Source organism: Salarias fasciatus, chromosome 3 (assembly GCF_902148845.1).
Source record: "Salarias fasciatus chromosome 3, fSalaFa1.1, whole genome shotgun sequence".
Taxonomy (NCBI): domain Eukaryota; kingdom Metazoa; phylum Chordata; class Actinopteri; order Blenniiformes; family Blenniidae; genus Salarias; species Salarias fasciatus.
Genome location: NC_043747.1, coordinates 19,897,628 through 19,924,988, shown reverse-complemented (window position 1 = coordinate 19,924,988; position 27,361 = coordinate 19,897,628). Strand labels below are relative to the sequence as shown.

The window sequence follows — 27,361 nt, the reverse complement described above, 5'->3', positions numbered from 1 at the left end:
TATGTCTTCATAAGTGTCATCTGGAAAACAACATACTGATCACATCCTGTTTTTATTTAAACGGTTGTTGAAATTGCTTTATTTCCACATGTGAAAAGTTAAACAGTTGATCATAACATCAGGACAAGCTTTGGATTACATATAGTGCATTACTGCTCTGTACATTAAAAAGTCAATAGATTTGATCGATTTCAAGGAAATCAAAATGCCTGGTTCTAAGAAAAGAAAACAAGACAGACAGACTAAACAGAGTTTGTTGTAAATTAATGTGTGAGATTCATTCTCGGTGCTTGAGAGTTTTATTTATTTATTTCTGCTCAGAAGGACAATTGATCAAATCAGAGATGTATGGAGGGATTATCAGTCTAGGTTACTGCTTGGAGTCTCTTTAATGGAGTTAGATTATGCCTGGCATAAGGAGAAGAGGCGTGCACACTGATCATCTGTAAACAAAGGCCTGAATCGTTTTTAAATTTATCAGAGATTGTGGACTCATTGGAATCAATTACCCCATAAACCCAAGAGATGGCGCCCTTGAGCTCAGTATCACGTTTTAGAAGAGCATCAGTGGTTTCGTGGTTGAGCAGGAAAAGAATGACAACTTCTGTGAACAAAATGCCAAGTCTGACATGGAGGGAGTGAAGCAGTAGTTTTTCAGAATAAGAGTCTGTAGTGAAGCGCCTTGCAATCCAAAATGTTTCTGAAATTGAACCCATATCTTAATGGTTTGGGCAACTATGGGGTTTTCAAAAGAGCCTGAATGAAGAAGTGAAGGGACTGTGATCAGTGAACGGAGATGCACTTTAGAAGACTCCAGTACCCCCCTGCTGGAGCTTCTCCGGCTGCACCACTCTTCCTTCACATTATAACCTTTAGTATCTTGCAAGCTGAGCAATAATAGAGAAGATGAGGCTTTGCCGTCGCTCCTGATTCCTTCAGTCTTTGTAAAAATGATTTATGAATTTGAGGGATCTCGCCATCCCAAAAGACAGCAGTAACTTGGTCCATTGTCAAAAAAGTTTCTTTTAGGGATGAAAATCAGAATGCATTGAAACAAATAAAGAAACTTGGGGAGGATGATCATCTTGGTTAATCTGACCTGCTAATGAAGACATGGCTAAACGTTTAAGCTGAAAGTGTTTTTATGACACGTGTGTAAGTTGAATTTTTGTACATCGTAGCAGAGATAAAAATACACTTCATCAGACAAATATTACTGATGGTTGGAGAACTTCACATGAAAGCTGATGTTATCTGAGCTTCAGCTGTAAAATAGAATTCATTTACATTTGTTTTGTTTCCTGCCTTCATCTCATGTATGTAAAATATTTCTCTGAGTTTTGATTTGATATGTCAATGTATGTTACCTCAAAATATAATTGAGACAATTTTTATTTTAGTGTTTGAAGTCACAAATAAAAGAAATGAGCTTCTGATGTTGTAATTTGGGATAATAATTTGGGAGCGACTGTAAAACCTGAACCCTGTGACACAGAATCATGGATTAGAGTTTGTTTTCTTCAGGACAAGTTGTCTTGTCTGAATATGTCTGCTGCAGGAGAGTCACTTGAATGTTTAAACAGTAAATTCCACCTTGAAGACAAAACAAAACACAGACCAGACATTGAATCCGAAAAGATTCATCTCATATAAATCCAGCAGAGTTGGGAATAAGATTTTTTAACAACACAAGAATGTTCTTTCAACTCTTCTTTACAACTTTTAGAATGAAGGAATGAAGTCTATCACGCACATTCAAGTAACTATTTAGAAACAATTACGAGAAAATCACTTCAGCACAACCCAAACCCAAACCCCCATGAAACGGTTTTGCATTTTATTTTGGTAAACAGACACAGGAATTAGTAGAAGTACACCCAGATGTTAGCAAAATGGCCGCCATCGGCTCGCTAATGTTTTTTTGAGATGGAAAAAGGATCTAAATCATAACAGAAGACTCACTTTGGGATCTATAATCATGGACCAATTGGACACAAGTGCACAAAACACACCTCTGTTCCAGGAGATGTATCTCAGCTCGTAAAAGAGGTACTATCACCCCGAAGGGTTCATTGGAACTGCGCAGCTGTTGGCTTTCAGCCAAAACAAACAGTAAGTCTCTGCAATGTGTGGTTGAAAAGATATTATGTGTTTTTTGAAGTGTGTGTTTTGCTGTCATGGCTGACTCTCATGTTCATGAAGAGTTATGAACAATAGAACAACTAATTTCTTTCTGCTCTCTAAGTGCTGTCAGAGGCGAATTTTTAGTTACTTTAGTGGAATGTTTAAATTATTGATGACTCTTCACTTTAAGAGTTAGAGTTTTAGAAGAAAACGGTTTGTTTTCTCCTGCTTCCATTCTTCAAACCGTCTCTTTCCTTGTTTCAGTCTCTATGAGGACGATTCACAGTTATCAGGAGTTACCAGAGTCTCTGCTTCCATTGAAATACGTTTGTAAATGTAACATTTTTATTGAAATTCTTTAATTTATTTTCTCTACAAACACAACCAGGTTGTGAGGATAAAATAGCCCTTTAAAATCATCCCATTGTGGGAAATCATGATCATGATCAATCATGGTTGATGCGATCGCAGATGTTCTGAGGGACAACATAAAAGAAGAGCTGAGTGTGGCACAGTTTGTTGCTGTGGAGGTGGACGAAATGACAGACATCACAAATAAGGCTCAACTGTCTGTTATTTTAAGGTATGGTCTGGTATTGAGGTGAAGGAGGCTTTTTTAGGCTTTCACGATGTCAGTGATGACAGGAGAACGACAGCGGTCGCTACCTATGTCGTAGGTACTGGACGAGTTAAACTGTACACACAATCCTCTGGATTCAGCCTCTGGCTCTTCAAAGCATCTCCGTGCTTCCTTCTCATGGTGTGTACAGCGCGGTTTTCACAGAGACAGACGCATTGTTCCATGTTCTTCAGGCCGAGGTGATGGACATAGGATTCTGCTCTCTTCGTTTCAGTGACACTTTGAAAGCCTTGAGCAACCAGAGCGAGTCGTTTAACTTATTTTAAGAACGTTTCCAGGAGCAGTGCAAAGCGCTGAACTTGGTCAACAGCGACAAGCACAACAAGCAGCCAGCCGCAGATAAGAGATGAGAGCTGTGCAAAACTGCATTTCCTCGTTAAATAAGACAAGCATTGTGATTTTATGAGACTAAAGGCTGACCTCATTGGACTGAACAGCTCACAGATGATCAAAAACAAATGACCTCATGAACTGCTTGCATTCCTCGTTGGAAATGACCTTGAACAAACTGTTCCAGAGGGAATAAAACTGCTAAAGTTGGTTCTGACCATTCCAGCCACCAGAGCATCGGTGGAGAGATCTTTTTCTGCCTTGAAACGCATCAAAACGTACAGCCACAACAGGACAGAGCAAGGAAGACTTTCATCTCTGACTCTGATGTCCATTGAGAAAGAGAGGCTCGTCAAACTGAAGGCCAAGACAGACGACTTTTATAACTCTGTGATCGACAACTTTCAAACATCGTGTTGTTTTATGGATTTAAAATGCTTGTTCTTAATAACTGATGCCAGCTGGATAACTGAGAATGGCATGAATTAAGGGCAAGAGGAGCTGCACATATGTGCAGTAGCGCGTTGAGCATAAGCTTACTTGTTGTTTTTGGTTGTTGTTTTCGGGTATTCTTTCATTAAATCATTTATCGAGACGCAAAATGAGTGAGAAAATGACAATTCGGATGTGGAGCTGTCTGCGGTGCTGAAACGTGGCTCTCTGTGTGGGGGTGTCGGCCCTGGAGAGTGAGCCACGTTTCAGCACCGCAGACAGCTCCTCATCCGAATTGTCATTAAATAAAAATTTGTAGACTGAAACTTTTTGATGTACTCGGGTTGATTTATACACGTGAAATGGTGTATGGCAGATTCTGTCTTGGGCAAAAAATGATATTTTGCACTTATGCAGGCAGATCTGTTGAGTGAATCCAGATGTTAGAGTCACATGTGGCCACGTGAGTAAGAAGACCCAGGGGAAGTGAACACAGAATATAAGCTGACGCATGGACGCATGCGAGTTGAGTTGATGTGTAGCATGGAACAACGCTCCCAGATCTGATGAACAATAAAGTACACGAAGAGAAGCCTTCAGTCTCTGGAGCCTTCTTACCAAAGCAAAGAAATCAGTCCGTCACACCTCTCGTCACGCCTTTACGGCAGATGATCTGTGATGACTTGATTATAAGCCCTCCGATTATAAGCACCAGTCATCACAGTCATCACTCAGTTCGATAACCACTCTTCACGGAGCCCAGCTGACTGCGGGACAACCAAGTGGTGTAGCTCGTTCCTCTCCTTCGAGGAACAGAAGTTATAGGCATAACATTTCGATCCCTTTCAGTCGAGTCACTCGGTACAACACATATAGTATGGGGCATATATAAATGCCCTGCAGAGCCGCCACCGAACCTGAGCCTAGCCTGCAAACTATAGTGCAAAGTAGACCCAGCAGAAAGGACAGACTGAGCCACTGAAGGGACCGTCATGCCCAACTGATAAAACCACATCAAAGTATGCAGGGATGACCAGTTTGCTACAGCACAAACATCATTTATAGATGCTCCCTTAAAACAGTGCCCATGATGTTGCCATGCCCCTGGTAGAATGAGCCCTTACCCCCTGGGGAAAAGGGAGACCTCTGCTGCTGTAGGCCAAGGAAATGGCCCTTCACAATTCAGTGAGAAAGCCACTGCTTGGACAGGGCCTTACCTCAGATTGGATTAGCAAAGCAGACAAATAACTGGTCACATGAATGCACACTCTTAGTGTGATCAGTGTAGGTTCGTAAAGCTCGCACCGGACACAATAAATGCACCCCCCTCTGTTCCTCAGATGTAAAAGGTGGGGGACAAAAGCTCGAAAGCTCAAAGGTCAGCTGTAAGCTGCAGGGATGACCTTACGTAAATACGCCACATTCGGGCATAAAGTGACCTTAGCCCCATCACCAGAGAACTGGGTACATGAAGGACTCACCGATAAAGCATGCAGGTCACCAACCCTCTTTGCAGAGCACAAAGCGAGAAGCAATGCAGTCTTGTATGAAGGAAATTTCATATCAACAGACTCAATAGGTTTAAAGGGTGGCCCACAGAAGGCCTCCAACACTAATGTTAGATCCCACAAGGGAACCCTACATCTAATCACCAGCCTCAATTGGCGAACTCCTCTTAAAAAAAAAAAAAAAAAAATCGCATGGCAAGAGGATGCACACCTGGAGACACACAATAAAACCCCACGACAGGCAGATATGGCTGCCAAATAAACCTTAATGGTGGAAAAGGGGAGACTCTTATCCAGAAACTCCTGCAGAAACATCAAAACGTCAACAATAGAGCACTGGAATGGGAGAACGCTGCAGCCCTGGCACCACTGTTCGAAAGCCTACCATTTATATGCACAAAGGCCACTGGTGGATGAGGCCCGTGCACTCTGAATTGTTGCCACCACTTTAGGGAGCAGACCCCTTGCTAATAAGTTGGACCTTTCAACAGGTAGGCATGCAGCTGCCGCAGTTCTGGGCATGGTTGCATCACCTGACCTCCTGCTTGAGAGAGGAGATCCTCGTAGACTGGGAACTGCCATGGTCTCGCTGCCAGTAAGCTGATTATCTCCGCATATCATGACTTCGCTGGCAACTGAGGGGCCATTAAGCTCATGGACAAGCCCTGTTGACGCACCCTCTCCACTGTTGAGAGTATCATCTCCGCTGGAGGAAATGCATAAAGGAGCACGTTTGTCCATGGGTGGTCTAGTGCATCCATCCCCAGGTGCACTGTGGTCCATGATGGAAAAGAACAGAGGGGCAGTGTGTGTTTCACCAACAGAGAGCAGTTAAGCTAATTTCAGCACGAATCAGAACAAGCTAACTAGCAGCAGCCACGAGGTGAAGGGCGTCATAACTGAGTGATCACTGTGATGACTGGCGCTTATAATCGGAGGGTGGGCCTTTCACGTTATCACAGATCATCTGCTACAAAGGCGTGAATAGAGGTGTCTTCAGCAGACCTTAAGGGGGCGTGATATCCCTTACTATATGTGTTGTACCGAGTTCTCTTGCTTGGCTCTCGGAGGAGTCGGACGCTTTTCCTATTGCTCTGTACTTTGCTTCTGCCCTCCCTGTTGTTTCTGATTGTTGCTGAACTCTGTCTCATCTATTTAACTGGAGCAATCGCTTGACTTGGTTTTTTCGAACAAACCAAAATATCAACCATGGAATTGATCAGCTGGTCTCTCAACGCAATTGATACGATCATTTCAACAAAGAGCGAAGGAGCGGGGGATCCTTCCTTCTCGGACGGGACCCGGCATGCTGGGTGTGTGATCATCGCCTGGGGCAAGTGGAGGGGGCTCATGTGCCTGGAGCTCCTGTCCGTGGAGGACATGACAGATGTGCACATTTTTGGATTTATGATGACAGGCCTGATGACCGTTTTGGCGAACTCTATCGAAATATGGACAATGTGATTGGGATTGTGGACGATTTGAGACGCAAGTTGAATGTCAGCAGCGAGAGGGTTAACGCAGCTGCTGTCTGAGAAGTTCAGAACCAAGCAGAGGAAGGTCAAATGGCTCCTTCCACACCAAAACAAAAATACCAACTGATTGCATTTGGTGCCCCTTGGAATTCAAAATAACCCCCTGAAAGACTCAGTGCCAAAGGATTGCTTTTCAGCGTGTCTTTTGGCTTCCTGTGATTGAATTGGTGAAACCAGAAGCTCAGCTCAGCATTCAGAAGACAAGTCAGACGCCTCTGAGTCACATTAAAAAGTAGATATTTTCCATTGATGGTGCAACAACTTTTGTATCAAATATGAATTTGTTCAATGTTAAGTTGTGATATTTTTAGACGTTAAATTAGGAAAATGCTGCAGCCGGAGCTGCAGCATTGTGGGAAGATGGCGGCGCCCTACAGACCGCCGGCAGCAGCGACAAACAATAACAGAAACTAACTTTTTGTTAAAAACACAGTGAGTAAAATGAGTGAGGCGCAAGGCAAGAAAACTCGCGCAAACCCGATGATGGAAAAAGAAATCGAAGAGCTCCGTAAGTCGGTAGGTGCCCTGACAACTGATATGGCCAAGGTGCTAAAACAACTGAAGATGCTAACGGATCTCGTTAGTGAAGTAAAACAACTCAAAGAAATTATTCAAGAAAAGGACAAAACTATCGTACAGCTCGAAAGAAGGCTACATGACCTGGAGCAATACTCAAGGATGGACGATGTTGTTATTTCGGGACTAAAAGTCCAACCTCGCTCGTACGCAAAAGCTGTGGAGAGAGGAGGGGAAGTAGCAGCAGACGCTCCAGCCGAAGACCTGAGGACGCTGCAGATGCAAGTTTTGGATTTTTTTAAAAGTAAAAACATCGACCTCGATGCAACCAGCATCTCAGCTTGTCACACGCTACCGCGGAGGGACATGAAGACCAACCCTGCCATCATTTTGCGTTTTGTGAACCGAATAGACAAGACGGCTTTATTGATGCAGGGGAAGAAGCTGAAAGGAACCCAGGTATATGTTAATGAGCATCTAACGAAGAAGAACGCCGAAATTGCACGGGAGGCCCGTATTTTGAAGAAGAATGGCAAGATCAAATCAACATGGACCAGGAACTGTAAAGTGCTAATTCGGCTAAATGGATCTGCGCCTAAGGAAGCCAAGACAGTAACGGTAAGAGAACTTAAAGACCTTGAAGCTTACAGATAATGTTACCGTTACTGTCCCCTCCAAGAGTGATGTGGCCTGGATGGCTACAGATAAGCTGCAATGGAAAATAGCGGAATGGTTTATGTACTCCCTTTTTTGATATTTCTCTCAATTTTAATTTTTTGGTGCTCTTTTTTGCATGGATATCCCTTTTTTGTGTGGATGTGGACTTCTCCTTATTTCTATTTGCTACTATTTGCATGGATCAGTGTCGTGGGACATATCCGGGAAGTCGTTTTGTTTTATTTTATTATTATTTTTTTCCTTCCAATTTCTATTGGCAAGACTTTTCGTTTTTCTCCTTTCTAATGAATGAAAAACTTTTGATGAAGGACTTTTTTCAAAGACAATGGCATCTATGGAGGGTGAAAATGCAGTCTTTTTCAGTTGTCAAAAAACACCTGTGGAAGAACAGTGGCCTTCTATGTGTTTTGATGAAGATATTGACCCGGAGAGTAATTTCTTTAAGTGTGGTAATACAAATAACTGCCGTTATTATACAGAGGAGCTGTTTAATACCATTAAATTAGATAATAGTATATCAATTATTCATTTCAATGCCAGAAGTCTATATGCTAACTTCCAAAGTATTAAGGATTATGTAAGTCAGTTTACCACACCATTCAGTGTGATCGCAATCTCAGAGACTTGGCTTAACTTGGAAAAAGGAGTGGACTTTCATTTAGAAGGATATAATTTGAATTTCATGAACAGAACAAACAAGATGGGAGGGGGGACAGCTCTGTATGTAGATAAAAGGTTAAAGTACCACATTGTGGAAGGTATGACTAATGCTATTGAAGATGTGTGTGAATGTATAACCATAGATATTGTTAGCTGTGTTTACAGAGCTCCTAGCTCCAGCATTGAAGTATTTCAGAATTGGATGGAAGACACGTTTACAATGATGGAGCAAAAAGTCATGTTCATTTGTGGGGATTTCAATATTGACCTACTTAATCCTAACAAGCTTTCATCAGCGGATGAGTTTGTTGCTGCTATCTATAGCATGGCTTTATATCCTATTATCACCAAGCCTAGTAGAATAACGTGTCACTCTGCTACATTAATTGATAATATATTTACTAATAACATGAAAAATAATATAGTGAGTGGATTATTATTGAATGATATCAGTGACCATTTGCCAGTTTTTGTAATTTACAATTGTGATTACAGCATGAAGAAGGTTGGGAATAGTATGGGCTATGTGAGAGTAAGAACGGACGAAGCTCTTGATGCATTTAAAACCGAGTTGATATCCCATGACTGGAGGAATGTGTATGAAGAGAAGGATGTTGACTCAGCATATGATGCTTTTTTAAATTCATTTCTACTGCTGTATGACAAAAACTGTCCTTTGCGACAATGGAGGAAGAAACCAAACTGTTCTGATAAGCCCTGGTTCACAAGGGGATTGTTAAATGCCTGTAAAAAAAAGAATAACTTATATAGAGATTTTATGAAACATAGAACTAGTGATAAAGAAACCAAATATAAAACATATAAAAATAAGTTAACTGATATTATTAGGAAACGTAAGAAAGATTATTATAATGTTATACTAGAAAAGAACAAAAATAACATTAAAGGTACTTGGGATATATTAAACAAAATTATCAGAAATAGAACAACCAACTCAGGCTACCCAGATCTTTTTATTGATAATGAAAAAGCTATCACCAGCATGAATGATGTGGCTGAGGGGTTTAACAATTTCTTTGTGAACGTGGGACCTGAACTAGCAAGACAAATAAAACCTTCACAAGGGGGAGATGTTTTTCAGAACTTAGGTGAAAGAATTCCAGATACAATCTTTTTGATGGATACAGATAGAAATGAAATAATTAATATTGTCAATAAGTTCAAGAATAAGACATCAAAAGATTGGAATGGCATTGATATGATGGTGATTAAGAAAGTAATTATTGCTATTGTGGATCCATTAACGTACATTTGTAACCTGTCTTTCAAATCAGGCACATTCCTTTGTAAAATGAAAACTGCTAAGGTGATCCCATTGTACAAAGCTGGTGATAAACATATTTTCACTAATTATAGGCCAGTTTCCTTACTCTCTCAATTCTCAAAAATTCTGGAAAAAATATTCATTATACGTTTGGACAGTTTCATTGAGAAGCATCAACTATTAATGGATTGCCAGTATGGTTTCAGAACAAACCGATCAACTTCAATGGCTTTAATGGAATTAGTGGAAGAATTAACAAGTTCAATTGACAATAAGAAATATGCAGTAGGGATTTTTATTGATCTGAAGAAAGCGTTTGATACAATTGATCATGGTATTTTATTGCATAAGTTGGAAAGGATGGGGATTAGAGGGGTAGGGTATAATTGGTTGAGTAGCTATATTGGAAACCGGCAACAGTTTGTTCAAATGGGTGAATACAGATTACTAGCTTGGGTATTACATGTGGTGTGCCGCAAAGTTCAATTCTGGGACCCAAATTATTTACTTTATATATTAATGATATATGTAAAGTATCTAGTATTGTGAAACTGGTTGTTTTTGCAGACGACACGAATATCTTTTGTTCTGGGGAAAATTTACAGCAGCTGTTGGATGTTGTCTCAGCGGAAATGTGTAAGCTGAAACTGTGGTTTGACACTAACAAATTATCACTGAATCTCAGAAAAACTAAATTTATAGTATTTGGTAAAAGTAAGATAGACTTGAATGCGCAAGTTGAGGTAACGATTGACGGTGTTGGATTGGAAAGGGTTTTTGAAAATCCTTTCCTGGGAGTGATTGTTGACCACAGTTTCAGCTGGAAACCCCATATAAAGTATGTTCGATCGAAGTTAGCAAGAAGTATTGGAGTCTTAAGTAAAGCAAGATTAATCCTGAACCAGAAATCACTATTCATGTTATACTGCACTCTTATACTACCGTATTTAACTTATTGTGTGGAGGTGTGGGGGAACACTTATAAAAGCAACTTACAGACTCTGTGTTTAATGCAAAAAAGAGCAATAAGAATAGTTAGTAATGTAGGTTATCGTGATCACACGAATGAACTGTTTTTAAATCTCCAGGCATTGAAGCTGACTGACATAGTAGAATTCAAAACCGCACAAATAATGTACAAAGCAAGCAATAACTTACTTCCTGGTAATATACAAAAAATGTTTAGAGAGAGAGAAGGAGGGTATGACTTGAGGGGCAAATTTAAATTCAAACAACCCACTGTCTATACCACTCTGAAAAGCATGTGTATTTCAGTTTGTGGGGTGAAACTGTGGAACAGTTTGCCTGAGTTTATTAAGGAAAGTAAAAATGTCCGACTCTTTAAAACACAGTTAAAACACTTTCTGTGTCTGAAATATAGATTGGACTGATGTTATGATGGGGAGTGAAGGAAAGGACAGGAGAAGGGAAGAAAACGGAAACAAAGAAGGAAGGAAGAAAAGGGAAGAGGTAAGGAGAAGGACAGGGGAAGGGGAACAGGAAGAAGGAAGGGGAGAGAGACGGGAAAGAGAGGAAAGGAAAAAGTGAAGGAAGGAAAGGGAAGAAAAGAGAGGAGAAAGAAGGGGAAAAAAATGAAAAAGGGGAAGTTGAGAAGAAGGAAGGAAGAAAAAGTAAGAAAGGGGGAAAATAGGGTAAAAAGAGAAAAAAGGAGGAAAGGCAGGAAACGGAAAGGTGAAGAGAGAAGAGGAGGTATTAAAAAATAAATAGAAGGGAAAGAGGAAGGAAGAGAAGAAGAAAAAAGTGCATGCATGTAAATTTGGCTATGTACATATATATATATATATATATATATATATATATATATATATACATATATATATATATATATATACATATATATATATATATATATATATATATATATATATATATATATATATATATATATATATATATATATATATATATGTGCGTACATGTGTTTTGAATATTTTGTGCAGTTCTATTTCTTTTTAGTTCTTTGTTGGAATATTAACTACTCATGGGTTGTTGAGACTGTTTTGTTTTTTTTGTTTTTTTGTTGTTTTTTGCTTTGTTATAAATGTTGAACAGGAAGAAGGTTAGGCATGTATAAGCTACGTAGCTTCAGCCAAAACCTTTTCGGTCAACCTGGTTTTCAGTGGTGTTGCTTTGGTTGGTATACGTTTCAATATGATCGAAATAAACTAATCTCAATCTCAATCTCAAAATCTGTTATTTCACTTAAAGAATGAAGATAATGACAAAGATGCTAAAGTGTCGGATTAAATAAGTTTTCACTTCGTCCTTTTAAACGTGTGAAACCAGATTGGCACATATTAAAGACAGATTGTGTTTTCTCTGTTTGGTCACCCAAATGTGGAAAACTGAACTGATTCCATGTCCTTATTTGGCAGGGCAGCATATTAAATTAGCAGATTAAAATCTTTTCACACCTTTTCAATGCTGCGTCCAACCTGTTAGGATGAAGAGCAGAAAGAAGAACTTGAGGAGGTTAAAATGCAGCATTTCTATGAAGTGTCTCTTCTGTTTCCTGACAGTTCTTCTTTTGTCTCTAATGCTGATCTTTTCTTCTTCACACAAAGACTTCCTGTGATAAAGGCTGCATGTCAGAATGGGAGGCAGGTTATTCACTGATCTGTGGTTTTTCTGTGAGTATTTCACACACTTCTCTTCAGTTCACACAGACCAGCAGTCGGGTTTTAGTGAGAAGAGCTGAGTTTCTTTCACTTGTTGGATTTTCTCATTATTGGGATTCAAGTTAATGTTACACACCAACCAGTCAAAGTCACTGAAGCTCTAATGTCTTCATGTTTCATCTTTATTTCAGTATTTTGTGTCCTGCTCTGCAGAAGCTGTGCTGCAGGTGATTCATTTACACTCTCCAATTTTGTGTTACGGTTTGCCTTTTATTTAAGTTTATGGTATTTATTTCAATGTCTTTGTGCACAACTAAAAAAGAAGAATGTTTAAAAATGTCATTGTTGTATCAGCTACTTCTACAGGAGTCAGTGAGTTTTGACTGGATGCATGTTGGCTGGTGCTCCACCTCACAGTGAAAACTGTCCAGTCCAGGGAGCCTTTCCATGTGGAGTTTGCATGTTGTCCCTGTGCATGTGTGGGTTTTGTATGAGGACTCCAGCGCTGCCTGTGAGCTTTGTTTTCTATGTGTTTCCAGGTGCTGTGCTGAAGATTGACCCTGGCTGGTCGACTCTTTTCATTGGAGAGTTTGTTACTCTGACATGTGACATTGAAGGAGCAGAGGCAGGCTGGGAATACAGTTTCTACAAAGATCAACAACAATACTCTCCTGGTTACCAAACAACTAATTCCTACAGATTCCAAATAACTTCCTCAAACGATGGTGGTGAATATGATTGTGTTGGTCGTCACAAGGGTTCATCTGAAACAGAGAAAAGTAAAACTGTCTCTTTTACTGCAGCAGGTGAGTCCTGAACATTTTATCAACATGACCAACAGCAGTAAAACTGAACTCTCTCTTCTTCATTTTATCATCATTCTGACAGACAATATAAGGGGGAGCTATAAGGGTAGCTCAGTTGGTAGAGCGGGTCGTCTTATAACCGGAAGGTTGGCGGTTTGATCCCTGCTCCCGCAGGTGTAAAACTGGCGTTGTGTCCTTGGGCAAGACACTTCACCCACCTTGCCTAGTGTGAGAGTGAATGGTTGGTGGTGGTCGGAGGGGCCGATGGTGCAGATTGGCAGCCTCGCTTCCGTTAGTCTGCCCCAGGGCAGCTGTGGCTACAATAGTAGCTTACCACCACCGAGTATGGTGTGAAAGGGTGATGTGATATTGCAGTGTGAAGTGCTTTGGGCTCTGTCATGCAGGGTAAAAAGCGCTATACAAGTGTAGTCCATTTACCATTTAGTCCATAAGCTGTAGTGATCCTGTGGTGTCTGTACTGTCAAACTCGATTCTTGACTAAAATTTCTCTCTTACATGGTGGTGCAGTGAGTAGTGCTCTTGCCTCACAGCAAGATGGTGTGACCCTACATTGCCCCTTGGTGTGAATGTGAGAGTGTGTGTGTGTGTGTGTGTGTGTGTGTGTGTGTGTGTGTGTGTGTGTGTGTGTGTGTGTGTGTGTGTGTGTGTGTGTGTGTGTGTGTGTGTGTGTGAAAAGGACAAGTGGCTAGGAAAATTAATGAATAAACCAATAAACCAACAAGACACTTTAATGAAAGAGTGTGTGATCGTTTTAGGTGTTAAAACTTTTTTACACATGTTCACATGTTTTTAGTTCTGGACCTTGAATATAAAAATTAAAGAAGTTCTTTTTTTTCTTTTTCAACTCCAAAATATATTTTACTAATTGTCTATTTCTTTCATATTTCTGTTACTGGTTCTCAGTGTGTCTGGTTCCTCTTTAAGGTTGGTTTTTAGTCATTCTTATAAACAAATATTCTCACTGAGTCTGTGTTCAACCCAGTGTTGGACAAGTTACTCTTCAAAAGTTAGATATACTACTACTTCTTCAAAAAAAAAATGTAACTGAGTAACAATACTTTAAAAGTAACGAATTACGAGGCAAAGTAACGATTTCGTTGCTTTAAAAAATGTGTTTAGATATGTCAAATATTTTGGATCCCCTCTTCATGGAACTTAAAGATGAACGTTCAATTATTTATTGTGAAACCGAATACTGAATAATGAAATAAATGGACACTTCAAGGAATAAATTAAAAACAGGAAATGCTACTGAAGTCTTAATTCAAAAGTTGCTGTGATGAAATGAGATAAGACGCCAATCAAATTTAATTTCTATTTACATAACGTATGTTAATAGATGTTTGTGCTTCACTATAAACTCAAAATAAACTGAAAAGTCATTTTAGAATGAAATCAAGATAAAAATGCAGATATATAGTTTTTAGAGTTGTTTCATGATGTGTGTTGTGTGGTGTTGAAAAGAGTTTGTGTATAAATGATGTGCACTGTTGACGCCAATAATCTAGATGGCACTGTTTACTGTACGTGGCCTGTGGAGGGTTTTATGAAAACGACGAGTCAGTCGGGTCTGCAGAGAGCAGACGGTGTTCCTGTGTTTTTGTGCTGCTACGAATAAAGCCAGCTGAGATGCAGCATTTTCCTCTCCGTCGTCTTTCATCTTTCAGGACAATTACCCACACAGTCTGACACAACAGACTTTTGGCGACGAGGATGGGATTTCCTGAAGGTGAAAAGAGTTTTGGCAAGTAATGAAAGAAAGCGAAGACTCCGTCGAGACGGGAGGACGTGTGAAAATGGCGGCGGCGTTTGGAAAAAGTGAGGACCTTCACTTTGATGAAAACGAAGAAGGATTTGAAGCCTATCTGGAAAGGCTAGAACAGTTCTTCATAGCGAACGGGCTCAAGTATGGAGATGATAAGTCAAAAGCAGTGTTCCTGACGGTGGTTGGAAAAAAGAACCACACTCTGCTTATGGACTTGTGTGCGCCATTAAAGCCGTCTGAAAAAAGTCTGGCAGAGCTCATCGAGTTGATGCGCACACATTTTGTGCCGAAGACAAACTTCATAGCAGAAAGGTACACGTTTAACACAAGGAACCAGAGAGAAGATGAATCTATAAGTGAGTACATGGCTAGTTTGAGGAGGCTGGCAGCAACTTGCAAGTTTGGGACATTTTTAGACGATGCTCTCAGAGATAGATTCGTGTGCGGAGTTAAAAGCACAGAACTCCGCGACCGCTTGTTAACTGCCGGTCACACAAAAGACTTGACACTGACTGTGGCATATGACATGGGGCTGGCACACGAAGTGACAAAACAAAACGCACAGCAGTTTTCTCAAAAGGCTTTTAAAGCTAACGCGATTTCCAAGACGGTCGTGGCAAAAAAAGAGGAAAACAGAAAGCCGTGTTACAGATGCGCCGGCAAAGGTCATACACCGGAGGACTGTCGTTTCAAAGATGTGGAATGTCGGTCATGTAAGAAGAAAGGACACATCGCAAAGGCTTGTCGGTCAGGACAGACGAAAGAGAAGCAGACCAAGTGGACCAAACACCTGGATGCTACAGCTCCGACTGATGACAGTGATCTCAAGAAAAAGACGTCATCAGGAGAGACCAGCTTTACTGCAAGTGTTCCTGAAGGCAGCGCTTTGCCGAAGAGGGAGTCCTCAACTCTGCCGGGCAAGATGGAGAAGAATAAAGCTGCCACAGCAAAGACTAAAACCTCACCGGACTTTGCTACAGAGTACTGTGCAGGTAACGTCAGAGATGTCGAACTGTTTTCACTAGAGACTGAAGGTGAAGACGTTGTTTCTGAAACTGATACCGAGATTGAAAAACCTTATTATGTCTATGTAAGGGTAAATGAAAAAAGGTTGAAAATGGAAGTAGACACAGGAGCAGCTGTGTCTGTGATCTCAGAGAAACTGTATAAACGCAGGTTTAAAACAGCAAAGCTAATGCATACAAACTGTGTGCTGAGAACCTACAGTAAGCAGTCCCTTAGACTGAGAGGAAGCATTTCTGTTAAGGTCAAGTGTAATGGAAACACTCACATGCTTAACTTGCTTGTGGTCGAGGGTAACAGTCCTGCCTTGTTGGGAAGAGACTGGATCAGAAAGTTAAAACTGGATTGGTCATTTGTGAACAGGATTGAGCCTGAGAGTTGTGATGAGCTGTGTGACATATGTAAACAACAGCGCAGCATGCCTGTCACAGCACCTGTGCATGCTTGGAAAAGTGCTGCGGGTCCATGGGAGAGAATACACTTGGATTTTGCAGAAGACCACAAAGAGATGTTTCTAGTGGTTATGGATGCGTATGCTCGTTGGCCTGAGATAATCCACATGCATGCCACAACTGCCAGCAAAACTATTGAAGCTTTGAGAACCTTGTTTGCAGCGTATGGGTTGCCAAAGGAAGTTGTAACAGATAATGGACCTCAATTCACTTTGAGTGAATTTGAGACATTTCTGAAGATGAATGCTGTCAAACACATCAAAACACCAGCTTATCATCCCGCTTCGAACGGTTTGGCTGAAAGGTTAGTCCAAAACTTTAAAAAGTCTTTGCACAAGAACAGAGCGGTTGGTGGCATGACGTTGCAGCATTGTATTGCTAATTTCTTGTTCAGCTACCGCAATATGCCACACGCTACAACCAAGAAAACACCAGCAGAGTTGTTTTTACAGAGACAGGTCCGAACTAGACTTTCTCTGGTGAAGCCGATGGTGTCTCGGTTTTTCCAGGTGGATGTCCCCGACCAGCCACGAGGGCAGAGGAAACTCAGATCTTTCTCTGTGGGTCAGGCTGTGCTTGTCAGAAACTACAGGGGGGGAGAGAAGTGGTTGGATGGTGTGATAACTGAGGTGCTGGGTCCTGTCACATACATGGTGTCTCTAAATGGAACATGTGTAAAGAGACATGTAAATCAGCTGCTGGATGCAAAGAGAACCAATGTCATTCCAAAACAAAATGTGATGAATTCTGATGGGCACTGGGATTACACTGTTGAAGATGATGTGAGTACCACAGACAGTTTCACTCCTGTCTGTAGTCAGATGCATGAGAATCGCCAGAGCTCAGTGGAGCTTGATCAGACTCTGGTGAACCCTCCAAGTTCAGTACACACGGAGCGTCCAAAAAGGAATGTACGCCCGCCTCAGCGATTGGACTTGTGAGTTGAGTGTATTGCTTTTGTTTTTTTTGTTTTTTTTATGACTGTGCTGAAATGTTCGAAAGAAAGGAACATAAAAAGGTATAAAGAACAGAAAGAAAAACTTAAGTTTAAATCTACAGGGGAGGAGCTGTGGTGTTGAAAAGAGTTTGTGTATAAATGATGTGCACTGTTGACGCCAATACTCTAGATGGCACTGTTTACTGTACGTGGCCTGTGGAGGGTTTTATGAAAACGACGAGTCAGTCGGGTCTGCAGAGAGCAGACGGTGTTCCTGTGTTTTTGTGCTGCTACGAATAAAGCCAGCTGAGTTGCAGCATTTTCCTCTCCGTCGTCTTTCATCTTTAAGAACAATTACCCACACAGTCTGACACAACATGTTGTTTTTCCATCCACAGAGAAACCCAGGGCTACACTGACATCAGGCAATACAACCATCTCAGTCGGAGGCTCAGTGATTCTTTCCTGCTCTGTGAGAGACTCTGATGGATGGAGATATGAGTTTTACAGGAGAACATCATCAACCAGCTCAGAGACACGAGTTGAAACGAATGTTGGGGACAATGGAGTCATCCAGGTATCTAAAGGGGGAAAATACCAGTGCAGAGGAGAGAGAGAAACATCAGGTTATCTCTCTGACATGAGTGATGAAGTCATCATTTGGATAACTTGTGAGTTCAGTATTTTTGTCATAAATAAATTAGTTTTCTTGAACAGAACAGAAATCCTGATGAAACTAATGTGTGTGTTTGTCTTTGTTTCCTCATATCTGGTGGAAACAGTCACCAACAAGCCTGTCATAACACGACAACCCAGCTGGTCTCAGATATTCCAGGGTGAGAAGATCACTCTGACATGTGAGGTCCAGGGAGGAGAGAAGACTGACTGGAGGTATTACTGGAGGAGAAATTCACGATCACTTCCAAACGAGGATGAAAAGTTGTTACAATTCACTGCTTCTGAGTCCCTCAGTGGAGAGTATGAATGTATGGCCAGACGCAGAGATGACTCTTATTCTTCAACCACATGGATTGAAGCCTTCACAGTGTCAGTGTTACGTAAGTGATGTTTGTTGGTTTTTCTTGTGTTTTTTAGATTAATATTCCGACAATGAACTGACAAAATATCACATAATGTAACTGGTAGGACTGTCAGGTTCAAAAGTGTTAATCGTGATTACGTAACTAATTTAGAGCTGTCAAATGATAAATTTGTCTGTCATGATTAATCGCAGAACTAGGATTGGGGTGATTAGTTGGCTCAAAGAAATGAAATTGGAGAGACAACTTCAAACTCTTCTGAATGTCTTGTCTAATTTGTGCTTTTTTTAAATTGTCATAGGGACGTTTTTTTTCCACCCTGTGCACCACAGGTGAATTTTGAGAATTAGATTCTTCATTTGAAGCTTGAAAATGTTACATATATCCTCCTGTGGCTGTCTGTTTTGGACTGTTCAACAACAAAAGAGCAGTGAAAATAAGGCTGCTGGAGAAAACACAACATGTCTCCTCAGACACAGAGGATGATGGAAAATCCACTCTGGACCTCTTCAAATCAGAATCCAGAGTTGATCTGGATGAAAGACAGTTTTCACTGTGAGGACACATTCAGAAAAAGAGAGCAGCTCTCTGCTCCCACAGTGTGGAGAGACTGGTGAAGCTCAGCAGCTGGAAGAACGTGAAGGAGGAAGAGTTATTTATGTCTCAGCAGATTGGAATGTTCTTCAGTCTTCAAATATTAACATTTCAGTGAAATACAGTCAATTTTTTCTCAACGTAATACGAATTTATTGGTGCGGCGCTTGTTGTTTTCAGTTTGTTGTGCTTATTTCAGTTAATTTAAATGTTTTGGTCATAATAGACAAACAGACTGAACTTCTCTTCAGCAGCTCCACTTTTAAATGTTGGATGGTTCAAATCCCACATCTGTGAGTGTTTTCCGATATGACATTGTGAATTAAAATACAATCAAGTTTAAAGATTTAGAATAAAATATTATTGTGCATGAAATGTGTGAATTTGTGTGTTGATGAAAAGTTCTCAAAGTCTGTGATTAATAGCGAGAAATTACTGTCAGATTAGTGATAAATTATCTTTTTTTTATGAAGTCAATTGAGACCACTAGTTTTTTTGATTGGTTTAGTCCTTTATTTCCAAGGACTAAACTTTCCAAGAACTAAAGTTTTCCTGCTTCATAATCTGTCAAAATCCACACAAATCACAACGTGGTTTCTTGAAGTGCAGAAAAAATATCATTGTGTCTTGTACGTCTCTGTTGAATAAATTAACCGTCAGTCTCACAGTTGTTTTAGAAATGCATCAACATAAGAATGGAGAAATAAAGTTTTCACTGTCATTTAAAGCTGCGTGTTGTTTTTCCATCCACAGAGAAACCCAGGGCTACACTGACATCAGGCACCACAACCATCTCAGTCGGAGGCTCAGTGAGTCTTTCCTGCTCTGTGAGAGACTCTGATGGATGGAAATATGAGTTTTACAGAAGAACATTATCAACCAGCTGGGAGAAACTAGTTGAAACAAATGTTGGGGACAATGGAGTCATCCAGGTATCTAAAGGAGGAATTTACCGGTGCAGAGGAGAGAGAGAAACATCAGGTTATGTCTCTGACATGAGTGATGAAGCCACCATTAGGATAACTTGTGAGTTCAGTATTTTTGTTACAAATAAATTTGTTTTATCATCATAGAAATCCTGATGAAACTAATGTGTGTGTTTGTCTTTGTTTCCTCATATGTGGTGGAAACAGTCACCAACAAGCCTGTCATAACACGACAACCCAGCTGGTCTCAGATATTCCAGGGTGAGAAGATCACTCTGACATGTGAGGTCCAGGGAGGAGAGAAGACTGACTGGAGGTATTACTGGAGGAGAAACTCACGATCACTTCCAGAGGATGAAAAGTTGTTACAATTCACTGCTTCTGAGTCCCTCAATGGAGAGTATGGATGTATGGCCAGACGCAGAGATGACTTTTATTCTTCAACCACATGGAGTGAAGCCTTCACAGTGTCAGTGTTACGTAAGTGATGCTTGTTGGTTTTTCTTCTTTTTGTTAGACTGATATTCAGACAATGAGCTGATAAAACATAACATAATGTAGTTAATATTGTTACCTTGTTGGCCTGTCAGTCCAGCCATCAAGAAGATAGAAATATTTGAATAATTATACAGATAATTGACCGTCTTAATAGATTGTCTTGTTTGGGTTTTGGTGTTTTAGAAAAGTCGTATCAACACATCTTCACCACCCAAGATATTAAAGCAAAGAAAACAAATAGATGCTGCTCAGATTCTGAGGTTTAGTTTTAGATTTATTTGTTTAATTTGAGATGTTTGGAGCATGTTGAGTTTTGCTTTATCATGAGTTCTAATGTTGATATTTAAGTGTCACTTTACTGTAGATTGACATGAGCTGGTTGTAGCTGACTGCAGACCAAGTGTCTTCGAAGGGAATTTAAAAATCAAAATTATCCTGTTTGATCATATTTGCCTCTGCATATAACATTTGATATGTTAATTAATGCATCCTAAATCATGTGTGAATCAGCTGGACTGACTCCAGACGTGACAGATCAAGCAGTACAGACAATGAATGGATTGAAGATTTAATTTCACTGTGCACTCGTCACTTTTTATTCAGCTTTGCTTTATTCATTCAGACTTTTTTCTAGATGTCTGTTACTGTATGTTCTGTGTTTTGTGAGAGCTGCTGATCAAAATTTTGTTATGCTCTGCACAATGACAATAAATATTCTTGATTCTTGATCGATTCTTGGATGAGAAAACAATCTGCAGTATTTTGTTATATTATTTCAGGTTCAGCACCAAGTTCCACACAAGGTTAGTTTTCAGTGGATGCAGACCTGTAGACTTCTCTGAATGTGAGAGCCATGTGTGCAGAGGGTTGTGAGCATGAAGATCAGGTCAACTGAGATGCTTTCCTGAGGATCTTTTGTTTGGAGGTTTAGTTTGATGGTACAGTAAAGGAACTTATGAGGGTGAGATTTAGGGCAGAGACCAGGAAGAAACTGACTATTTGGCACCAACCAGCTGGAGGGCAGAGGAGACGGAGCTCACCTGCTGATGAAGCCAACTGATAAGAACAGGAGTGAATGAGATCCAGAGGAAGGACAATATAATTAAGCAATAAGGAGGACCCTGATGACAGGTGTGAAGTTGGAACCGGTGAAGAGCTCGGGGCTCTCTGGAGCTCATTGTGACTCGGCTGAGGGGAAGCCATGAGGGCGCTCTGCTTCTGACTGACTGAGGAAGATGTAGGGAGAAGCAGACTTCCCAAAGGGAGGAAAACACTTCATCTGTCGTAGCTTATGGATGAATAAATATGATTATTGAATTCTGATCTGCTGTTGTCTATCTCTTCCAACTTTAAGAATGTTTCAGAAAGAAATTCAAGCTGAAAACTGAAGTTTAACAATATACTTTGTGAGAAAATGTTCAGAATTTTTTTTAAACGCATTTAAGGTAATGAATGTGTTAATGTGAAATGAATCATGTAATCCATTTTTACATTAATTACTTACCTTTTGATTTCAGAAAATAACCTCTCTCCTACAGGACTAAAGCTCGTCCTCTCTGTGTCTCCATCATGGTTGATTCCTGGAGCTTCAGTCACTCTGATCTGTCACACTGAACCTCCGTCAGCAGGGTGGAGCTTCTACTGGTTCAAAGCTGTTCCAAACTCTCAGGATTCCTACACCTATGAGCCTCTACCTGGTACCAGCAGTGGGACAGCAAACAATTCCTTCACAGTTCATGGACAGACACACACAGCAGGATATGCATGTTCAGCTGGACGAGGGGATCCGCTGATTTACACACAATACAGTCGTCCCACATTTGTCTGGTCTTCAGGTCAGTTTGTCTTTCTGGAACACTTGAACTGTTGTCTTCCAGCAGCCACAATAGAAATGCCATCCTTCACTGAGCCTTGATGTTTTGTCCAGGTGTTCATCCATCAGCGTCTCTCACAGTGAATCCTGACAGAGTCCAACACTTCACCTCTGAATCTCTCTCACTGACATGTGAAGGAAGCTCTTCCCAGTGGAGGCTGATCCGGTTTCTGACTGACGACTCGCTGTTGAGCTTTCTTCTTCCAGCTACAATCAATGGATCAACATATATTAAGAATGAGGCTCCAAGAAAAGCTGTGTACTGGTGTGAGTCTGGAACAGAGTTCAGCAATGCAGTCAATATCTCCACACACTGTGAGTTGTCTTTTCCTCTGCTCGTTGGGAGTTTTGAGGCTGTTTTTAATTTTATTTGTTGAAAAATTTCAAAAGTAATTTAAAAAAACAAAAAAGGAGAATGAAAATCACAGCTGGTGTGATGTGAATGTGTCTGATTTTCTGTCCTGTGATGAAGTGTTGAACTGTCCAGCGTGTCCTCTGCCCTCACCCAGAGTCTGCTGAGATTTAACTCCAGCAGCCTGGAACATTCAGTATGATGGAGCGCTACAGAAGATGGACAGATGGATGAAAAACACCAACTTATTAGTGTGTATTTTCCATCCTCATCATCTCACCTTCTAATGAATGAACTGAACTTTGTTTTCCAGCTGATGGCGTTATCCTGGTGAGCCCTGTGTATCCTGTACCTGTGGGAGAGTCTGTAACTCTCCTCTGTGTCATGAAGACTGGAAATATTCCCTCTGATGTGTTTTTCTACAAAAATAACAAACTCATTGAAAATGAGAGACGAGGAGAGATGAAGATCTCTGCAGTGTCAGAATCAGATGAAGGTTTCTACAAGTGTCAGTACAATGGAAGAGAATCAGCACAAAGCTGGATGGCTGTGAAAGGTGACTAACTTTTTACATGTTCTGAAATATATAATTGTAAATTATTTATGTGATGTTAACGCTTGATAGGGTAAAAATCAAGAGCTTCTAACTACATGGAACGTGAAAATATGGATCCACAGTGAGACTAAATACACTGAGTTTATATGACTTCATAGTGAGTGTGATTAAACTTGTCTCTGTGCATTTTGTATGTAATAAAATGCATTGGACATCATTAAACCAAACATATATCAATGTTTTTATGAGCTGTTTATTGTGATTGCATTAGTTCAAAGAACAGGAAGTTACCAAATATGGTCACTATCCTGATAAATGCTTCCAACCATGAGTTTTAATCATCCATAATATTCATTGTTGCAGTGTCCAGGTCTGAGAGCTCTTCATTCCATGTCTGGTTGATCTTTGGGCTGGTTTGTGGAGTTTTGCTTATTTTCATCCTCTGCCTGCTGTGGTGCTACAAATGCAAAAAGAGTGAGTTGATTTTAACTTTATAACCTCCTGAAAAATAATGATGGAATTAGATTTTATACAATATTTATAACTTTCTGCACAGTATGGTTTGATATAATTGATTTGTTTTCCAGGGTCATGCTGGAGCAGGTTGGTATGACGCTCATCTCTGGTTTTAATTGCAATAAGCTGCATGTTCCTGAATAATTTGCTTCATTTTCAGACGTATTGAGTCTTTGTATGTCAATCAAAGCTCTGCGACAAACCAGCCAGTGACCCAGAGTGAAAGTCAACTTTACTCCTCTCTCCTGCACGGTTCACTTTGAGAATTAATACTCTCCTAATATCATCTGGTCTGACTTTAACTGCTTGCTGAAGTGTCTGATCTGAATTTCTTTGACTTCTTCTAGGTGATGTTTCTCTTTATGAATCCCTCAGACGCCCTGGAAACCCTGCAAACGGTCAGTCTGACACAAACCTTCTATGAAATAAAGTCCAGGTTGAGTCTTGAGCTTGTTGCAGCGACCTCAGTGAAGAGGAAGTGCTGAACAGAAAAACAGTGGAAACATGATCAAATAGTACTGATGGAAATTTATGTGATATCAATACAGGTGAACCAGCTCAGGATTACATCAATGTCACATCCCACCAGCTTGATGATCTTCATGAATGATGTGAGTACGCAGAATAAGAAATAAAGGAAAGTCTCTCCATTCTGTGAAAATAAATAAAAAAATCTATTTAAAATTCCAATCTTGAACTGAATTTTAGGACGGAGGAAGGAAAAGCCATGAATCAGTGTCAGTGATGCCAGTGGAGCCTCATCTTCAGGACTGGAAACCACAGCAGATTCCGAGAATCGAAAAGCGACTGAAACCATATCAAGCCTGGTGGTTGAAACCAGGAGCTGCTCCTCATGCACAGAATACACACTGTGTGTAGGACGGTGTGTGGAGGAAGAGGCTTCATTCCATATGTTTCAAGTAAAAATGTCTGATTGATTGATTCAGTGATTTTTTTTTCACACTGTTTCACAACAGTTGTCACGTCAGTCAAAGTTTGCTGTGATTATCAGAGGATTGTAATTTTAAATCTTCGCAGGTCTTCTTTATATGAAGTCTGCAACTGATGTTCTGCTGATTATTTCACTTTGGAATGTTTCAGTTATTCAAAATGAATTATTTTATATTTGAATCGATGCGGCTCACAATCAGCGCGATTACAGCACAAGCACTGTCTAAAATGCATTGACGTTGCAATGTAGTTTATGTTCTTTTACTTCAATTTTTGTATTTTAAATATTGAATCTTTGTAAGCTTTTCTTAAATTCTTATTGTTTCATATTTGTTCAATGTGGAGCAGCTTTGATGACTGGATTTCCCTCAATGGGATGATTTAAGAGAATCTTGGTATTAAAATCAACGATATGATTGTAGGCATTCTTTTATATGCGGATGATATCGTTTTATTAGCTGAATGTGAACAAGACCTGCAGAACATGTTAAATAAGGTGGCAGATTGGTGTTGCAAATGGAGACTTGGGATTAATCAGGAGAAAACATAAATTGTACATTTTAGAAAACAGAACGTTAAAAGAAAACCATTTGTATTTAAATTTGGTTTAACACCATTGACATATACAAATGAGTATAAATACCTTGGCCTGATATTGGATGAACATTTGACTTTCAAACCGGCCATAGGTGTTCTATCTGACTCAGCTGGGAGAGCTTTGGGGTCTGTACTGAGCAAAGTTAAGAACTGCAGAGACCTAGGCTTTAAGTCATTTACCCATCTGTACAGAGCTTGCGTATGTTCTGTGTCAGATTATGCAGCAGGGGTCTGGGGTTTTAAAGAACACACCAACTCTGACACAATTCAACACAGAGCGATCCGCTCTGAGTTCATAAACGCACTCCAATAGCTGCTATGTGTGGAGACTGGAGATATAGGCTGGGAACCGTCAAATGTTAGACATAAATGTGAAATGCTTCGTCTTTGCAACAGATTGGTAAAGATGCCAGAGGACAGACTGACTAAAAAGATTTTCAACTGGGAAATATCAAAGGTATCTCCTTGGGCCAGCAAGGTGAGATCTTTGTTTTTCAATTGCGATCAGTCATATATATTTTACAATAGATTACGTTGTAATATTAAAGAGTTAAAACATATATTCTTCCAAGAATATAAAGAAAAATGGTTTTCAGAAACATGGAACAAACCTAAATTAAGAACTTATTGCTTTATAAAAAACCAACCCTGTCTCCACAAAATTACGTTCTGAGAAAACTAAACTGCATTCTCAAATACGTTTCAGAGGAACCTATTCTGTCCCTTATTATGTTCGTCTTCAACATATCTTTTTTTTTATTTTTTCATTACGCTTGCTTGGTCTGAAACGGATTTTTTTTTCCCTGCTTTTTCTTCATCATGTTGGTGGGTACAAATGAGCCTGTATATTCATCTGGGATGCATTTTACTCTTCTGAAAAGACATTATGTTTATTTACTCTTTTTTTAGTGATGTTTGAAGGTTCCATGCAGTCTTTTTCAACTTATTCTTGCCGTTAATTATATGCACGCACACCGAGCTCTCACATTGTGTAGTGACAAGGGCTGTTTTGGAGCTAATAATTACCTCCTGATGTATTTCTAAAATACCAGTTTTGGGTTTTTTTTTTTAAGAGCAGCTCCCACACCATCTGCCACCAGAGAAGACAGCTGGAGCTTCTCCGACGCTGCACTGCGGGTCTTGATCACCATGGAAACCAAGACGCGGTTCTGCGGTCATCTGAAAGTGATTACAACATTATCGTTCTTCACTGTTGTTTATTTCTGATAAAATAAACGTGTATTTCCCCTTGGTGCTCCTCGTTACTTCCACCTTACGACAAGTCCCAATATGAAACGACCACATGGCTCATTTATGATCCAAATATTAATTCATGATCCAAGTCATGACCAAGATCTATATTTTAAAATCAAGTATCTCCTATTGGTCATGTAAATATTATCACGGACTGAATGAGTGTTTTTTTTTTTGTTTTGTTTTGTTTTGTTTTTAACAGAGGGCTTTGCTCCAAGAAGTTTGAGCACAAATACAATTCTCTGCATTAAATAATGACTTCAGGTAGACTTTCAAAACATAAAATCACTAAAATAGTTTCTGAAACAGATCAGACGCCACAATATGAAACATTAAAAAAAAGACTATCAAACGGAGAAGTCTCTAAATTATAATTTACACAATGCTTCTCTAGCAATAAATGTACATTTTATCTTCATATTTTCCACTGGGTTTATGGATGTGATCTGTAGTTTTTTTTTGTTTAAATGCGCGATCTGTCTATTTTGTCTTCTAAAATGCCGTCCGGCTGGTTGTTCGGCTGTTGCTATGGACTCTGAACTCTGAACCGGAAGTACGTCATGGACTGATTTTTTTTTTTAAACGGAGCGAGTTTTTACTCTTAAACTAATTATATTTGTCTATAAATACGCTTCTGTGCATTATATAACAAGTTCTGTTTAATTTTAAGAGTAATATTTATTTTGAATCAGATGTGTGTTTTCATCTTCATACATTTGCTGAAACAAGTTTGTTATAAATCAAGCAATCATTAAGTCGATCACTCTGTCTGCAGTTATGTGTTATAACATTAAGATCATACGTTTTTAACTGTTTTAATAGTATTCCAGTAGATTATGAAGTATTGACGTAA

The 27,361-nt window shown here is 39.9% G+C and overlaps 1 protein-coding gene across 6 annotated transcripts; it reads left to right on the top strand.

The window, feature by feature from the left end:
• The first annotated feature begins 1,937 nt into the window (after positions 1–1,937).
• Positions 1,938–26,010, top strand: LOC115386049 (Fc receptor-like protein 5). 6 transcript variants are annotated; one of them, XM_030088243.1, is made up of 18 exons: positions 1,938–2,112; positions 12,294–12,359; positions 12,539–12,574; positions 12,887–13,153; positions 17,750–18,022; positions 18,134–18,409; positions 19,739–20,011; positions 20,119–20,391; positions 21,189–21,212; positions 21,948–22,244; positions 22,337–22,597; positions 22,948–23,190; positions 23,554–23,664; positions 23,778–23,793; positions 23,867–23,958; positions 24,054–24,104; positions 24,255–24,317; positions 24,415–26,010. In XM_030088243.1, exons 2-17 carry the CDS (start codon positions 12,323–12,325, stop codon positions 24,314–24,316), a joined length of 2,592 nt encoding a protein of 863 aa, XP_029944103.1. In that variant the 5' UTR covers positions 1,938–2,112; positions 12,294–12,322; the 3' UTR covers position 24,317; positions 24,415–26,010. The 6 variants fall into 6 exon arrangements, with proteins under 6 accessions (XP_029944103.1, XP_029944107.1, XP_029944101.1 ...); XM_030088247.1 differs by lacking the exons at positions 12,294–12,359; positions 12,539–12,574; positions 12,887–13,153; XM_030088241.1 differs by lacking the exons at positions 1,938–2,112; positions 12,294–12,359; positions 12,539–12,574 and having other exon boundaries at positions 12,794–13,153.
• The last annotated feature ends 1,351 nt before the right edge of the window (positions 26,011–27,361 follow it).